General features: G+C 59.3%; 1 protein-coding gene across 1 annotated transcript; it reads left to right on the top strand.

Moving 5' to 3' along the window:
• The first annotated feature begins 958 nt into the window (after positions 1-958).
• LOC120393509 (endonuclease domain-containing 1 protein-like) lies at positions 959-14,155 on the top strand. The gene is made up of 2 exons (XM_039518106.1): positions 959-1,296; positions 10,837-14,155. The coding sequence occupies exons 1-2, from the start codon at positions 994-996 to the stop codon at positions 12,145-12,147; spliced, it is 1,614 nt and encodes a 537-aa protein (XP_039374040.1). The 5' UTR covers positions 959-993; the 3' UTR covers positions 12,148-14,155.
• Positions 14,156-18,220: the final 4,065 nt, after the last annotated feature.

Here is an 18,220-nt window from a genome sequence, read left to right as displayed (position 1 = left end):
TGAGCTCATAAACACACGAAGCTCACACCTGGGACAGACAGACAAAGGCACCGGGACAGACAGTGGGAACTGAGATAGTTCCTACAGCAGCCTGACCCCAGGGAGCCCTGGGTTAACCTTAGCCATGGCTGCTCTCTGCTAATCTCAGGGCTTCCCGGTGCTGGGTCTCAGCTGACCAATAAACCCGGCTCTGTTTGGAATGGGGTGACCAGGTGTCCAATTTTATAGGGACAGTCCCGATTTTGGGGCTTTTTCTTATATAGGCCCCTATTGCCCCCACCCCCCTCCAGATTTTTTACACTTGCTGTCTGGTCACCCGAGTTTGGAAAAGGCTGCCGGGTGTCCCTGCAAATGCTGGCTGAGTGCACTGGTCCCTGCAGCGCAGGCAGGTCTCTGACCAGCAGTCTGGGCACAGCTCAGTGTGAAGCTGGAGCTCAAAGGCTCGGTCTCGATCCAGGAGGCGGTGAGGCTGCATCACCACTCCTGAAGGAACCGTGGGACCCCTGGGGGTCTGGCCCAACGAAGGGAACCCTCCAAGGGACTGTCTAGAAGCTGGGGGTAGCCCCGATCCTGAGGATCCAGGACACCTGCCTCCAAGGAACCCCTCTTCCACCATGGCACCGCACTGCTCCTCTCTCAGACGTCTCCCATTGCTTAAAACGCTTTGTGACCTGCCTGGCCACAACGAGCAGGGCTGGTCCCATGATCCATTTCCATCCTTCTTGAAAAACATCTCCCCAGCTGTATCCTGGGCCGGCGGACAGAACCCAGCGTCCCTGGGTGCATGTAAACATTGGCTCCAAAAACTGGCACGATCAGATTTCAGCTGGATCTGAGAACAGACGGCGCAGGCCTGGCAGGGGGCTAGCTGTGTTTACTTGGACAGCCCCTGGCAAGAAGCCTGCAAAGCACAAAATCAGGCGCAGCTCCCAGGATCCTATAAATAGGAGGGGACCTAGCTGGGGTCTGACAGATTGCAGGTGCCCAGCACCGATGTCTCATCGAACCATGGACTGGCTGATGCTCCTGGGCTGCGTCTTGCTGTGGCCGGGGCTGGCGCTGGCTGAAGTGGGGTCATTCACTCGCTGCAACGACCATTTCTACCGAGATGCTGAGCCACGTGGCTTTGACACGAACAACACGGCCGAGATCTGCCAGAGGTACAGCAATCTGTACCACTTTGCGACCCTCTATGACAGGCCCCAGCGGATCCCGCGCTGGTCGGCGTACACCCTGGGTAACCCTAACTGCCCAGGGCAGGCCCAGAAGAGAAGCCAGTGGTTCGTGGAGCCCCAGGTCAGTCCCAGTGCTCTGCGTGATGCACTCAGGGGTCGGAATCGCTCAGGAGCCTGTGAATAAGGGGGTGCAAGGGGAAGGGGGTGAATGAAAAGGGAGGGGTCACTCCTCAAGCCAGCTTGGGCCGTAAGACGTCCTGACACTCGGGGAATGGGGCCGTGGGCTGCTCGGGGAATGGGGACGTGGAACGCCCTGCTGCTCAGAGAACGGGGTCGTGGGACTCCCTGCCACTCGGGGAACGGGGCCGTTGGATGCCCTGCTGTGTGGGGAATGGAGCTGTGGGACATCCTGCCCCTCCGGGAACGGGGCGGTGGGACGCCCTGTTGCTCAGGGAATGGGGCCGTGGCACGTCTTGCCCCTTGGAGAATGGGGCTGTGGGACGCCCTGTTGCTCAGGGAATGGGGCCGTGGCACGTCCTGCCCCTCAGGGAAAGGGGCTGTGGGACGCCCTGTTGCTCATGGAATGGGGCTGTGGGACGCCCTGTTGCTCAGGGAATGGGGCCGTGGCATGTCCTGCCCCTCAGGGAATGGGGCCGTGGGATGCCCTGTTGCTGCTGCCTTCCTCGTTCCTGGACTCTCTTGGATCTGTCTGGGTCTGGACTCTAGATCTTGGCTTGATCATCCTGCTCCAGCCATGCAATCCACTGTGGCTTGTTTAACTTCCCAGCACTTAACCCCCCCCCCCCCCCACCCCTGGCCCAGCTCAGTGATGTTCCTCTCAGGAAGGTGGATGCAGGTCACGTCTTGCTGCCTTCTGGGACTTAACTTCCTTTTCCTGCTGCAAGTTAATTGTTGCAAAATGCTCTTGGTGCATTCAGTGTCCCACCCTCTGCGCCCACTGTCATGGATCCCCAGGATCTGTGCTACGTCCCAGCTTTTAAATACTCTCTTGAATTTACCCCTTTAATGGGCCACCCACCCACCCCCAGGGTCCCACTGTTCCTTTTGGGTGATCCCCGGAGCCTCAATGCCACCGAGACTGAGCCTGGGGGGGGTCCAGCCTCCGGCTTCACACCGTGAGCTCTGCCCCCAGCTGAGGTAGATTCCTGCTCAGGGACTTGTCCCCTCCTCAGAGATCAATGCACCTCAGCCGATATTTGCAGTGACACCTGGCAGCCTTTTCCAAACAGAGCAGAGGGGTTGTTAGTCAACAGGAACGAAGCATCGGGAAGTCTTCAGGCTAGCAGAGAGACGCAAAGGCAGGGGTGAGCTGCAGCCGGTTCGCCCGAACCGGTTGTTAAATTGAGAAGCGGTTTTAGAACCGCCTGTTAACTGGCTTCCCTGCGAATGAAGCTTTGATGGGCTCTGCCTGGGAAGCCTGTAATTCCTCGTCCCGGCCGCCGGGGGGCGCTGCGCTGCGCTGCGAGAGCCACGTGAGCTGCCTCCTGGCCCTGTTGCTGCTGCTGCTCCTCGGAGCTCTGGCCCTGGGGCTCCTGCTGCTGCCTGGTGAGTCCCTGGCTGCTCCCAGCCCCGCCCCCAGCCAGCCCCTCCCCCGCCTTCCCTGCCCCCAGCCCCTCCCCAGCCAGCCCCTCCCCGCCTTCCCTGCCCCCACCCTCCCCAGCCAGCCCCTCCCGCCTTATCTGCCCCAGCCCCTCCCCAGCCAGCCCCTCCCCGCCTTCCCTGCCCCAGCCCCTCCCCAGCCAGCCCCTCCCCGCCTTCCCTGACCCCAGCCCCTCCCCAGCCAGCCCCTCCCGCCTTCCCTGCCCCAGCCCCTCCCCAGCCAGCCCCTCCCCGCCTTCCCTGCCCCCAGCCCCTCCCAGCCAGCCCCTCCCCGCCTTCCCTGCCCCAGCCCCTCCCCAGCCAGCCCCTCCCCGCCTTCCCTGCCCCCAGCCCTCCCCAGCCAGCCCCTCCCCGCCTTCCCTGCCCCCAGCCCCTCCCCAGCCAGCCCCTCCCCGCCTTCCCTGCCCCCAGCCCCTCCCCAGCCAGCCCCTCCCCGCCTGCCCTGCCCCAGCCCCTCCCAGCCAGCCCCTCCCCGCCTTCCCTGCCCCCAGCCTCCCCAGCCAGCCTCCCCGCCTTCCTGCCACCAGCCCCTCCCAGCCAGCCCCTCCCCCTTCCCTGCCACCAGCCACCCCCAGCCCACAGCCACCAGCCCGCCCCTCCCCGCCTTCCCTGCCACAGCCACCCCTGCCCCCAGCCCTCGCCCAGCCAGCCCCACCCAGCCACCCCTGCCCCCAGCCAGCCCCAGCCAGCCCCAGCCCCAGCCCCACCCCTGCCCGCAGCCAGCCCCAGCCACCCCTGCCCCCAGCCCTGCCCCCAGCCAGCCCCAGCCAGCCCAAGCCCCACCCCTGCCCGCAGCCAGCCCCAGCCACCCCAGCCAGCCTCCCTCAGCCCCTGCCACCCCTGCCCCTCCCCGCCTTCCTGCCACAGCCACCCCCTGCCCCCAGCCCTCCCCAGCCAGCCCCACCCAGCCACCCCTGCCCCAGCCAGCCACACCCAGCCCCTCCCCGCCTTCCCTGCCACAGCCACCCCCAGCCCCTCCCAGCCAGCCCCACCCAGCCACCCCTGCCCCCACCCAGCCTCCCCAGCCACCCCTGCCCCTCCCGCCTTCCCTGTCACAGCCACCCCTGCCCCAGCTGCCCCCAGCTCCACCCCTGCCCCAGCCAGCCCCTGCCCCCAGCCACCCCAGCCACCCCTGCCCCAGCCGCCCCAGCCCCACCCCTGCCCCAGCCAGCCCCTGCCCCAGCCGCCCCCAGCCCCACCCCTGCCCCCAGCCAGCCCCAGCCACCCCTGGCCCACCCCTGCCAGCCCCTGCCCCAACCATCACCTCCCCAGCCACCCGCAGCCACCCCTGCCCACAGCCGCCCACAGCCACCCCTGCCCGCAGCCACCCCTACCCGCAGCTGCCCCTGCCCCAGCCCCTGCCCCAGCCAGCCCCTGCCCCCAGCCAGCCCCTGCCCACAGCCGCCCACAGCCACCCCTGCCCGCAGCCACCCCTACCCGCAGCCGCCCCTGCCCCAGCCGCCCCAGCCAGCCCTGCCCCACCCCTGCCAGCCCCTGCCCCAGCTAGCCCCTGCCCCAGCCAGCCCCTGCCCCACCCCAGCCAGCCCTGCCCCCAGCCGCCCCAGCCGCCCCAGCCACCCCTACCCCAGCCAGCCCCAGCCAGCCCCTGCCCCACCCCAGCCAGCCCCTGCCCCAGCCAGCCCCAGCCACCCCTGCCCCACTCCATGCCAGCCCCTGCCCCAGCCAGCCCCAGCCACCCGCAGCCACCCCTGCCCACAGCCGCCTGCAGCCAGCCCCTGCCCCACCCCTGCCCCAGCCAGCCCCTGCCCCACCCCTGCCCCCAGCACCCCTGCCACCCCTGCCAGCCCCTGCCCCAGCCACTCCCCTGCCACCCCTGCCAGCCCCTGCCCCAGCCAGCCCCAGCCACCCCTGCCACCCCTGCCAGCCCCTGCCCCTGCCACCCCAGCCAGCCCCTGCCCCAGCCCCTGCCCCAGCCACCCGCAGCCAGCCCCTGCCAGCCCCTGCCCCCAGCCACCGCCTGCCCCCAGCCAGCCCCTGCCCCCAGCCGCCCCTGCCCCAGCCCCTGCCCACAGCTGCCCTCTGCCCGCAGCCACCCCTGCCCCCAGCCGCCTGCCAGCCCCGCCCCAGCCAGCCCCTGCCCCCAGCCACCCCTGCCCCCAGCCACCCCTGCCATCCCCTGCCCCTGCCACCCCTGCCCCTGCCAGCCCCTGCCCCAGCCACCCCTGCCCCTGCCAGCCCCTGGCAGCCCCTGCCCACAGCCAGCCCCTGCCCACAGCCGCCCCTGCCCGCAGCCACCCCAGCCACCCCTGCCCACAGCCGCCCCTGCCCCAGCCCCTGCCCACAGCCGCCTGCCCCTGCCCGCTCCTGCCCCCAGCCCCTGCCCGCAGCCACCCCTGCCACCCCAGCCAGCCCCTGCCCCAGCCACCCCAGCCACCCCTGCCCCTGCCAGCCCCAGCCAGCCCCTGCCCCAGCCAGCCCCTGCCCCCAGCCAGCCCCTGCCCCCAGCCCCTGCCCACAGCCACCCCTGCCCCCTGCCACCCCTGCCCCAGCCACCCCTGCCAGCCCCTGCCCCAGCCAGCCTGCCAGGCCCAGCCAGCCCCTGCCCACAGCCGCCCCTGCCCCTGCCAGCCCCTGCCAGCCCCTGCCCCTGCCAGCCCCAGCCACCCCAGCCAGCCCCTGCCCCAGCCAGCCCCTGCCCCCAGCCAGCCCCTTCCCACAGCCGCCCCTGCCCGCAGCCACCCCTGCCACCCCAGCCACCCCAGCCAGCCCCTGCCCCAGCCAGCCCCAGCCAGCCCCTGCCCACAGCCGCCCCAGCCAGCCCCTGCCACCCCTGCCCCTGCCACCCCTGCCACCCCAGCCAGCCCCTGCCCACAGCCGCCCCTGCCCCAGCCCCTGCCCCCAGCCCCCCCTGCCCCGAGCCGCCCCAGCCAGGCCCTGCCCCCAGCCAGCCCCTGCCCACAGCCGCCCCTGCCCCAGCCAGCCCCCAGCCACCCCTGCCCCCAGCCAGCCCCTGCCCACAGCCGCCCTCTGCCCGCAGCCACCCCTGCCCACAGCCACCCGCAGCCAGCCCCGGCCCCCAGCCAGCCCCTGCCCCCAGCCAGCCCCTGCCCACAGCCGCCCCTGCCTGCAGCCAGCCCCTGCCCACAGCCGCCCCCTGCCCCACTCCCTGCCCACAGCCACCCGCAGCCCGCCCGTCTGCATCACCTGCCCACAGCCAGCCCGTGTCACTCCCTGCCTCCAGCTAGCCCTGCCCCACGCCCCTATCTGCAGCCAGCCCCACATCCACTGGTGCCCTGCAGTTCCCAGGGCAGTAACCCTGCACACCTGCTTTAATGAGGGGGGGGCAGGGAGCAGCTGCGACCCACACATGTGCACACCCTAGAGTGACCAGACAGCAAGTGTGAAAAATCGGGACGGGGGTGAGGGGTAATAGGAGCCTATATAAGAAAAAGACCCAAAAATTGAGACTGTCCCTGATCACCACCCACACATGTGAAACGGAGCTCGGTTCTAGTTCAGCCCCATCTTTTTAAAAAAGAACTTTAGGTAGAGTTAACATACATCCGTATTTTCCTGGACATGTCAGGCTTTTCGGTTCTTAATCACCTCCTGGGAAAATATGGACGTATGGTAACCCTATTGGTACAAAAAATACATGCTGTCGCACATCCCTTAAATCAGAACTTTTTATAGGGAACCCGTTGTTAAGATTTTGGCAGCTCATCACTGCGCAAAGGAGAAGACATGGTCCCTCGTGGCCCAGCCAGCTCTGCACCCAGCCACGCTCTTGTGTAGGAAGGAACCACTTTGGCCCTGTCTCTCTGTATCTTTATCCATCAGTCCAAGGCGTGAGCCCCGTGTCTCTGAGCTCAGCTCATAACCCCTCCAGGTGACACTTTCCCCCTTTGTTCTCCATCTCCGGCCTTCACTGGGCTTCCCTGCAGAAAGGTGGGGGGATCTCCTGCCTCCTGGCTGTGGGTTACGAGGGGTGAAGGTCCCGGCCACTAGGGTTTCTGCCAGACCCTCCGTGACCCAGTCATTCCACCCCAGACAGCTACGTGAGACGCACACACCTCATGTCCTGGCGTATTAACCCTTCTATGCTGACTGGGGAGCAATCTCTAGTCCAGGGCTGCCCAGAGGATTCAGGGGCCTGGGGCAAAGCAGGGGAGCTGCGGTGCTTAGACTCACCTGGCGGCGCTCCGGGTCTTCGGCGGCATTTCAGTGGCGGGGGGGCCCTTCAGTCGCTCCACGTCTTCAGCAGCACTGAAGGGCCCCCGCCGCCGAAATGCCGCTAAAGACCCGGAGCGACTGAAGGGCCCCCGCCGCCGAAATCCCGCCAAAGACCCGGAGCGACTGAACGGCCCCCGCCGCCGAAATCCCGCCAAAGACCCGGAGCGACTGAAGGGCCCCCGCCGCCGAAATCCCGCCAAAGACCCGGAGCGACTGAACGGCCCCCGCTGCCGAAATCCTGCCAAAGACCCGGAGCGACTGAACGGCCCCCGCTGCCGAAATCCGCCAAAGACCGGAGTGACTGAAGGGCTCCGCGCCAAATCCGCCAAAGACCGGGCGACTGAACGGCCCCGCCGCCGAAATCCCGCCAAAGACCGGAGCGACTGAACGGCCCCGCCGCGCGAAATCCCGCCAAAGACCGGAGCGACTGAATGGCCCCGCCGCGAAATCCCGCCAAAGACCCGGAGTGACTCAACGGCCCCCGCTGCCGAAATCCTGCCAAAGACCCGGAGCGACTGAAGGGCCCCCGCCGCCGAAATGCCGCCAAAGACCCGGAGCGACTGAAGGGCCCCCGCCGCCGAAATCCCGCCAAAGACCCGGAGCGACTGAACGGCCCCCGCCGCCGAAATCCCGCCAAAGACCCGGAGCGACTGAAGGGCCCCCGCTGCCGAAATCCCGCCAAAGACCGGGTGACTGAAGGGCCCCAGCCGAAATCCGCCAAAGACCCAGAGTGACTGAGGGGCCCCCGCCGCCGAAATCCCGCCAAAGACCCGGAGCGACTGAACGGCCCCCGCCGCCGAAATCCCGCCAAAGACCCGGAGCGACTGAACGGCCCCCGCCGCCGAAATCCCGCCAAAGACCCGGAGTGACTGAAGGGCCCCAGCCGCCGAAATCCCGCCAAAGACCCAGAGTGACTGAGGGGCCCCCGCTGCCGAAATCCCACCAAAGACCCAGAGTGACTGAGGGGCCCCCGCCGCCGAAATCCCGCCAAAGACCCGGAGCGACTGAACGGCCCCCGCTGCCGAAATCCCGCCAAAGACCCGGAGTGACTGAAGGGCCCCAGCCGCCGAAATCCCGCCAAAGACCCGGAGTGACTGAGGGGCCCCCGCCGCCGAAATCCCGCCAAAGACCCGGAGCGACTGAAGAGCCCCCGCCGCCGAAATCCCGCCAAAGACCCGGAGCGACTGAACGGCACCAGCCGCCGAAATCCTGCCAAAGACCCGGAGCGACTGAAGGGCCCCCCGTCGCCGAAATCCCGCCAAAGACCTGGAGCGACTGAATGGCCCCCCCATCGCCGAAATCCCGCCGAAGACCCGGAGCGACTGAATGGCCTCAGCCACCGAAATCCCGCCAAAGATCCGGAGCGACTGAAGGGCCCCCCCGCCGCTGAAATCCCGCCAAAGACCTGGAGTGACTGAAGGGCCCCCCCGTCGCCGAAATCCCACCAAAGACCCAGAGCGACTGAATGGCCCCAGCTGCCGAAATCCCGCCAAAGACCCGGAGTGACTGAGGGCCCCCCCGCTGCCGAAATCCTTCCAAAGACCCGGACTGACTGAGGGGCCCCCGCCGCCGAAATCCTGCCAAAGACCCGGAGCGACTGAAGGCCCCCGCCGCTGAAATCCCGCCAAAGACCCAGAGTGACTGAAGGGCCCCCGCCGCTGAAATCCCGCCAAAGACCCGGAGCGACTGAACGGCCCCCGCCGCCGAAATCCCGCCAAAGACCCGGAGCGACTGAAGGGCCCCCGCCGCCGAAATCCCGCCAAAGACCCGGAGCGACTGAGGGGCCCCCGCCGCCGAAATCCCGCCAAAGACCAGGAGCGACTGAGGGGCCCACGCCGCCGAAATCCCGCCAAAGACCCAGAGCGACTGAAGGGCCCCAGCCGCCGAAATCCCGCCAAAGACCCGGAGTGACTGAAGGGCCCCTGCTGCCGAAATCCCGCCAAAGATCCGGAGCGACTGAACGGCCCCCGCCGCCGAAATCCCGCCAAAGACCCGGAGCGACTGAAGGGCCCCCCGCCGCCGAAATCCCGCCAAAGACCCGGAGCGACTGAAGGGCCCCCGCCGCCGAAATCCCGCCAAAGACCCGGAGCGACTGAACGGCCCCCGCCGCCGAAATCCCGCCAAAGACCCGGAGCGACTGAAGGGCCCCCGCTGCCGAAATCCCGCCAAAGACCCGGAGTGACTGAAGGGCCCCCAGCCGCCGAAATCCCGCCAAAGACCCGGAGCGACTGAAGGGCCCCCCGCCGCCGAAATCCTGCCAAAGACCCAGAGAGACTGAAGGGCCCCCGCCGCCGAAATCCCGCCAAAGCCCCGGAGTGACTGAAGGGCCCCCAGCCGCTGAAATCCCACCAAAGACCCGGTGTGACTGAGGGGCCCCCGCTGCCGAAATCCCGCCAAAGACCCGGAGTGACTGAAGGGCCCCCGCCGCCGAAATCCCGCCAAAGACCCGGAGCGACTGAAGGGCCCCCGCCGCCGAAATCCCGCCAAAGACCCGGAGTGACTGAAGGGCCCCCGCCGCCGAAATCCTGCCAAAGCCCCGGAGTGACTGAGGGGCCCCCACTGCCGAAATCCCGCCAAAGACCCGGAGCGACTGAAGGGCCCCCGCTGCCGAAATCCCGCCAAAGACCCGGAGAGACTGAAGGGCCCCCGCTGCTGAAATCCCGCCAAAGACCCGGAGCGACTGAAGGGCCCTCGCCGCCGAAATCCTGCCAAAGCCCGGGTGACTGAAGGGCCCCAGCCGCTGAAATCCCGCCAAAGACCGGAGTGACTGAGGGGCCCCCGCTGCCGAAATCCCGCCAAAGACCCGGAGCGACTGAAGGGCCCCCGCTGCCGAAATCCCGCCAAAGACCCGGAGCGACTGAAGGGCCCCCGCTGCTGAAATCTCGCCAAAGACCCGGAGCGACTGAAGGGCCCCCCGCTGCCGAAATCCCGCCAAAGACCCGGAGTGACTGAAGGGCCCCAGCCGCCGAAATCCCGCCAAAGACCCAGAGTGACTGAGGGGCCCCCGCCGCCGAAATCCCGCCAAAGACCCGGAGCGACTGAAGGGCCCTCGCCGCCGAAATCCCGCCAAAGACCCGGAGAGACTGAAGGGCCCCCGCTGCTGAAATCCCGCCAAAGACCCGGAGTGACTGAAGGGCCCCCGCCGCCGAAATCCCGCCAAAGCCCCGGAGTGACTGAAGGGCCCCCGCCGCCGAAATCCCGCCAAAGACCCGGAGTGACTGAAGGGCTCCCGCTGCTGAAATCCCACCAAAGACCCGGAGCGACTGAACGGCCCCCACCGCCGAAATCCCGCCAAAGACCCGGAGCGACTGAACGGCCCCCGCCGCTGAAATCCCGCCAAAGACCCGGAGCGACTGAACGGCCCCCACCGCCGAAATCCCGCCAAAGACCCGGATCGCCGCCGGGCCAGGGCTCACAGGGCCCCTGCAGTGCCCGGGGCTTGGGGCAAATTGCCCCATTTGCCCCCCCATCTCCGGGCTACCCTGCTCTAGTCCAGTAAGTCACTGCCCTGCACAGCATTTAGAAAACCATTGCAGAAAACCCTCACTTCTGTCACAGCAGGGTGGGGCTGGTGGGCTGGGGCTGGGATCCCAGAGAATGGGGGCAGTGGGGTGAGATCCTGGGGGTGGGAGAGATAGGAAGGGATATTCCTGGAGGAGGGAGTAGAGGCGGATGAAGCATGGGAAGGGGGGTCCTGGGGGATGGAGGGAAGGAGGGAAGACCCCAGAGAGGGAGGGACAGGGGTGAGATCCTAGGGGAGAGGAGGGTCCAGGGTGTGTGTGAGATCCCACAAGAGGCAGGAGAAGCCCAAACAAAGCCAAGATGTTTTGACCTTGTGTCTCCCCAGCTGGTTCATCCAGATGAGTCCCCAGAAATGGCGACGGAGGCTGAGTCAACACTGAGCCTGGACGAGTGGAGATCCAGCCAGGCCATCAATGAGGACTATGAAGACACGTCATACAACCGGGGCCACCTGAACCCAAACGCCTTCCAGTGTAATGACAACCACATAGCCACCTTTACCCTCACCAACGCCGTCCCCATGGACCCCTACTTCAACCGGGTCCACTGGTCCAAGCTGGAGAAAACCCTCAAGGCACAGCTAACTGGGAGCTGCAGAAATGCGGGCGGCAAACCCTACCTGGTGACAGGGGCTGTTCCCGGGGACACTGAGAAAATCCCCATAGAGGGGGAGGACAAAGAAGGGGACCGTAACTGGCCATACAACCGGGTGTCGGTGCCCAGCCACATCTGGACAGCTGTTTGCTGCGACCATGGGGACAACAACCGCAAATTCTCCTTCGCCTTCATAGGAGAGAACAAGGAGGTATCCAGTCTTCAAATCATCCCTGTGGAGCAGCTAAACACAGAGCTATCACGTCTGTACAAGACTCCTGGGCCAGTCGAGGTCTTTGCAGATGACTGTGGCTCCAAGAGCCAGAAAGGACAAGAGGTTTTATCAGCAATGAAGAAAGCCTTGTACAATACCTTCCAGATCTTGCTAACAGACCCTTATTCCCAGCTAGTGAAGAGGAGTAAACTGGACAGGGAGACTAGCCAGGTGATGACAAGCCAGACCCTGGATCAGAAGAAGATGCAGCTGACGGGCATTGGGTTCCGGGTGGATATTTCCAGGCTAGCAGATGGGCACGGCCATTTTGAGAAGACGTACGAACAGGACAACGTGGCCCCTGCTGTAGCTAGACTAGCAAGAGCTGCTGACGATTCGGAGCTGTACATTAGAGTAACAGCCCCAGGGTGGCCCTGTGTTGAGGAGTTCTGTGGGTATCAGGGGTACGCCTACAGCTGGTGTTACACGTCTAAAAACAATGACTGGAATTACTGCTGTACAGAGAACTGCACAGTGAACCCAGCATCTAAACTATACCAGTGCCCACGAGGAGATGGCTCCACCATACAATGCTCACCCCAGTACTCCACGATGACCGTCTCTGGGAAGGTCTGTCGGGCTGACCATCCGTGTGGCCTTTATGAGGAAAAATACTTCTGGTGCTATATAGATTATAAAGACAACTGGGACTATTGCTGCTCCCCGCAGCACAACTGTGGTACCCACGGCTATGGCTACCAGTGGTGTTACATCCAGGACCCAGAGAAGTCCTGGGAGTTCTGCACCATGCGAATTACCCCCTGGTGAGGGAAGGGGCAAGTGGATGCTTGACTGGCTCCTTCACACCAAAGCTGAGAAGAAATGAATCAGCTGCCTTCAACTATTAGTGCTATAGGCCCCACCCCTCGGCTGCAGCGACCTCCGCCCATTTCCTCCATCTGTCTCTTTAGATTTTAAAATGCCATAAAAATAATCTCCCTCCCACCCAGAATTTTAGACAGCAATTTCCACAGGAGAGTCTCTTCCACCACCTGCCCTGGGTTCAAAGGTCTCCATGTAACAGGACTGGGCTCCATTTTTAAAACCAGCTACAGACTTTGGATGCCTGACTTCAGACACTTTAAAGAAGGTGGGTTTGCACAAAATGCTGAGCACCTGGCCTCTCCAACACAAGCCACCATAGGGGGACATTTCTAAAGGTGCCTCAGGAGTTTAGGAGCACAAGTCTCATTAGAAGTCACTGGAAGTGGTGCTCCTAAATCTCCCAGATGGTTTGAAATGTATCCCCTTTAAAGCTTCTCATGTTGTGCACCCAAAACACAGGCATCTAAGCTTTGTCGTTAGAATTGGTTGGGGGGAAAGACAGTGAAGTCAATGATGGCATCATTCCATCATTCAGATGGTTTTTAAAAGTCCTTTTGTGCAGGAATTTTCCACAGATTTTTTTTTAATCAAAATTGGCTCAAATTTTAAGCAATGAGAGGATTAGCCATTGGAGCAACGTAGTGGGAATGTGATGGATTTTCTGTCACTTCAGGTCTTTATATCAGGCTAGGATATTGTTGTAAAAGATCTGTTCTCATTCAACAACCCGGTATTGGTCTCAGTGCAGGAATCACTAGGTGAAGTTCTCTGGCTTGTGTGGGACAGGAGCTCAGACATGATGGCTAGAAAGGTCCCTTCTGGCTCATTGCTGTACATTAATCTATCAATCAGATTCGCTTTTACCAAGATACTCTTGAGTAACTGGGGCCTTCAGATCACATGCTGGGATGTGGCATGGGTGGAAGTTCAGAAAACATTGCAATAACCTGTAACAGTGACGATTGATCAGAGGGTTATGAGAAGGGCTCAGAAAGACAGGATTTGTCCAAAGAAAAATGCAGCCCCAGCACTGTATTAGGATCATGACTGATAAAGCAAAACAGGACAGACTCAGAGGTCAATTGACCAAGCATGGTATGTCAGAAATCAGGATAATTATCGAATGAACTAATGAGGGGCTTCTCCATTCCGCCTCCCCCACACATCCTTTTTAGAGCTTCAAAGGGAGACTTTGGGGTCCAGGAAGTGTGGAATGGACTCCTGGGGGAAGGCCAGCAGGCCCCTGGTTTGCTCCAGACACTCTCTCCTTCACGGGTGAGCCTGGATCACCAGGACATCCAGGCCAGCACCCTGGCGAGGACACCTGGCCATCACTGCTGGACCAGCAAACACCCTGCCTGAGACAGGTGAGCTCCTGCTCTGTCTGCCCTCCCCTCACGTCCCTCTTTCCCTTCTCCACTCTCTTCCTCCTCTGCTATCTCTCTTTCCGCTGTTCCCCTGACCCTGCAGCCAGCTGCTTGACAGGGCACCAGCACGACAGGAGCCTCTGCCCTGTCTGAGACGGGCCAGTGAAGGAGAGGGAGCAGGCCATACCAGTCAGATGAGGTGCCTGAGCCAGGGGCAAGAACAACGAGTAACATGGCCAATCTGCCAGCCCAGCGCCAAAGCCTACGTCTGTGACTGACCAGGCACCTAGTGCTGAGAGCATCGACCAAAGCTGCATTTCCCCCACTCAGACTGTGCTGTCTCTTCTCCCGCATTGTGTCTGTCTGTCTGTCTTGCCAAGAGCAGGACAGGGAACCGTCATTCACAAGAATCAGCTCAGAGCCCCACCACAGAACTAGTCCTTTTGTCCCCAATACAAAGGGTCGCTCACCAGGACGAGATACTCTAACCCAGATCCTCACGCTGAAAGAGGGGCTTTGTTGCGTTGCATGCGGGCCGGATAAAGCACAACAACCAATATGATTGCAAGCTGAATCGTTTATTATTTACAATGCATCATATTATATAGGCTTCTCCATATTAGCAAACGTCAGACACACCAACATTACATTGCTGCTGATTGGTTCTTTGTCTGATACACACACTTTTCACATGCATGGCCCTTTGCTTACTGGTTTCCCATTTCCCATGCAACTTATCTGATCCCAGTTAGGCCACCTGGCGTCTGTCTCCCACGGGCTAGCTCTCAACTTTCTCATAACAACTTTATCTAACTCCTCTATTCTTGTTGTCCTGCTGCTGTAACTTTCCACCAAGGCAGCATAGGGATGATGTAACCCCACATCTCCCCCTCTTTTCTTAAAAAAAAAAAAACCATCCAATAAACCTCTCCAAACTTCATAGCAAAAGGCATACAAAACAGGGCAAGCAAAATAAAAAAAACAAAAAACAAAAAACAACTCCCAACGCAATTATTCCCATATGGAGAAAAAAATTAACCCAAGTGGGCCAATCAAAGCCATTAAGCCAGTCCCACAAAGGATTACAATTATGCATAAGCTTATGCATATTATCCTGCAATTGCTAAAGCAACGCATACATAAAATGCAAATAATCAAATAAATATATACAACACATACCTTCAAAATTCTTACAACCATGTCCTTGCTTTCCAAAACTATTGGTATGCAAATTTTAATAACCATTCTAAAATAAAAGAGTTGGCCAATAAAATTTCTCTCTTACTTAAAAAAATATATTAAACTTTAGCATATCACATTTTTCTTCTGATGTATCCAAACACTTTGTATTTTAAATTAAACAGAACCCAATGTCTGCATTTCAATCTAACCCTTCAGCTTAATTTCAAATCAAACCATCTCATAAAAATATTAAACACAACAATTCTGGCTACAAACAAACACCGCAAAACAAAACATAAAACACAAAACTTAAATTTTTACTCTGTTAGTAAATGCATGGTATATTAAATGCTATACAGCTAACATCAAATTTCTTTAATATCTAAAAAACAAATTTACCCCTACTGGGCAATCAATCATTACTTAAAATATACAAATACCCTATATAGCTTGCAGGCAAAACAGGGAAATTACTTCATCAGGTAAATCATTTACATTAATACAATTGCTTCCTAGCTTACTTCTAAAATTCAAAGCTAATCACAGCTTAAAATTTTACCATTAACTTCTACTTTTAAACACTAAAAAAAAACAACATTACCACTTATATATCCTTAAGCCTAATACAATTTCAATTACATAGCACAATATACAATCTTCAGCTAATGCAACAAAATTATTCATAGCCAAACAATTGCAAACTAATTTCTTTGCCTAAATTTATTTACAAACATTTCAAAACACCAAAAACTTTTCTCTTAGCATTTTTACAAAATTCAGCTATTATTCCCTTTAGCAACCACAAAATTTACTTTTTACTCTGCCTTAAATTACTTGCTTGTACTTTAACAACAACCTTTCTCAACTTAAATCACCATTCCAAGTATCCCCCTGAATATTTGAAATTCCCAAGCGTTTTGTCTGTAGCCTGGCCGCCTGGGCCCGATCCTTTTTTTCTTTTCAGATTCTCTGTCTGTTGCCTACCCGCCTGCGCCCGATCCTTTTTTCCTCTTCTAAACTGTTCTTTTCATGAACACCAACTTATTTCACTATCAATTTAGCTAGGAGGGCGTACTTCTTAACTAGCCCCCACCCTTCTAATCTCTACTACAAGCAATTATCTATACTTTCCCACCGTGGGGGCTACATTTTTATGCATAACTTTAATTACAACATCTGCTTTCAACCTATCTATTATAATATAGGCTATATCTAATATCAAGCAATCTTACAGCTACCAATAATCAGCACATAACACAAAATTAACAAAACCTAATAAGGCTAACAAAAGCACTTTACATAAAAGTACTTCGGGTTACATAAATTCAAAGCCATTCTCCCAAATTACCTAAATTTATGCCTAAATAACCCACAACTCCCCCCTTTAAAAATACTCAACAAATCTTTTGGCCGAGTTTTCTCAAACTCTAAAAACAAAAAAAAACAAGTAGGCTCTAAAAAATTGGGGTTAGTAACGGGGGGGGGGGGGAATATCATTTACAATCCAGTTGGGGGGGGCAATACATGCTAAAATTTTATCCAAAACACAGGGCGCAGCCTGTAGAATAAACCCCAAAATCCAATCAATACCACATTTTTTAGCAGGAGTCCCAAATTTCTTCCTGCCAGTGTACAATTCTTCGTTTCTTCACCAGGGTCAGTTCTCAATGTCCTTTTAGTCAGGAATTTCTGGACTTTGGCAATATCAACAACGTGAGTGTTTTTTCTTCTTTTCCACCACCGTCATGGTTCAGCTTCTACGGGGGAAATAATCAGGACGTGGGGGCTGCAGCGGACGAGGGAAAGATTAGCCAGCACGTTACCTTGTCCTTTTTTCCTGCTGTTTAAAAGCACAATGGAACTAAAAAATAATTAGGCCAATCATCAGTAGGAAAATTCTCCTGATGTAAAGGGGTCTCTTTGCAGTAAGAAGCATGGGTCCAGGCAGTCAGTCTCCTGGTTCCAAAGAGTGGGGGGGGGGGGGCTGCTAGGATCTTTGGGCAGCTCTTCCATACCTGTGAGAAGAGACAGCCAACACATTCCGTTAATGCCTGGCAGGGTTTTTTCAGCTCTCATTAGCTTTTTGGGTGATTTTTCAGCTCTCATTAGTCTTAGCTGTGAGCAATATGTCCTTGACCGGGGCCAGAAAGGAATGAGCTGTCTCCGATTAGCTCATCTTGTTCCTTTTCTTTACCTGCTTGGCTTCTTTTAAACTGTAAATCCTGTGTCAGAACACCCAGCTGTTGCTGCTCATACCGGAGAAGCATAACGGTTTTCCCGGCACTGTCCCCGGCTCAGACCAGCCAGCGTAGGACGCCTTCTTCGGGCTCCTGCCAAAACAACTTACTTGCTTGTAGGTCCGAGCGACCTCCGGGGCCACGGCACGAGCCTCTGCCTGCGCCGTGCACTCCAACGTCTTCCCGTCCAGGGCTCGCTTCCAGCGGAGCACCTCCTCGTCCTGTGCCCGAAGGCCGGTCAGGAGGAGCCTCCCCAACTCCCCCTCTCTTCTTAATGAGTAAATCAGTGCAGCAGGGGAAATCTTTTCCCCCTGTCGGTTCATAATGTGCAAATAAAGCTTCTGTGTTATCTTTTCTTCAGCTGATACAGCGGTACTCACGTCAGCTGCTCTGCCCTTCTCCACCGCGGCTTATAGCCGCCGCTTTCCTCCGCGACTTATAGCCGCTCTCCTCAGGGCTCAGGTGCGTCTCTCTTTTCGGACGCCCGGGGGCTTCTCCAGCACTCCCCGCCGCAGCTCCTCCGCTCGCCTCTGGGCTCAGGCTCCTGGCCGTTCGCCTCTGGGCTCAGGCTCCCGACACTATCATCATTCGATACGAGTCACGTCGGGGTCCGGGGGCTTCTCAAGCACTCCCCGCCGCGGCTCCCAGCCGCCCGCCTCTGGGCTCAGGCTCCTGGCCGTTCGCCTCTGGGCTCAGGCTCCTGACACTATCATCATTCGATACGAGTCACATCGGGGTCCGGGGGCTTCTCAAGCACTCCCCGCCGCGGCTCCCAGCCGCCCACCTCTGGGCTCAGGCTCCTGGCCGTTCGCCTCTGGGCTCAGGCTCCCGACACTATCATCATTCGATACGAGTCACGTCGGATAAGCACTCCCCGCCTCTGGGCTCAGGCTCCTGGCCATTCGCCTCTGGGCTCAGGCTCCCAACACTATCATCACTCGATACGAGTCACGTCGGGGTTAGCCGCTCATCTCTGAGCTCAGGCGCACCTCTCTTTTCGGACGCTCGCCTCTGAGCTCAGGGCTTCTCCGCCTGGGTCAGGCCACCGACACTTTCATTCTATACGAATCACGTCGGGGTCACCATTTGTTGCGTTGCATGCGGGCCGGATAAAGCACAACAACCAATATGATTGCAAGCTGAATCGTTTATTATTTACAATGCATCATATTATATAGGCTTCTCCATATTAGCAAACGTCAGACACACCAACATTACATTGCTGCTGAT

The sequence above is a fragment of the Mauremys reevesii genome, unplaced genomic scaffold (genome assembly GCF_016161935.1).
Source record: "Mauremys reevesii isolate NIE-2019 unplaced genomic scaffold, ASM1616193v1 Contig21, whole genome shotgun sequence".
Taxonomy (NCBI): domain Eukaryota; kingdom Metazoa; phylum Chordata; order Testudines; family Geoemydidae; genus Mauremys; species Mauremys reevesii.
The sequence above is the reverse complement of the archived record's forward strand: the minus strand, read 5'-3'. Positions and strand labels throughout refer to the sequence as shown.

Coding starts and splice junctions, on each gene's coding strand:
- LOC120393509 (XM_039518106.1), top strand. CDS start 994: ATGTCTCATCGAACCATGGACTGGCTGATGCTCCTGGGCTGCGTCTTG. Junction 1,297..10,836: donor AGTGGTTCGTGGAGCCCCAG/GTCAGTCCCAGT, acceptor GTGTCTCCCCAG/CTGGTTCATCCAGATGAGTC.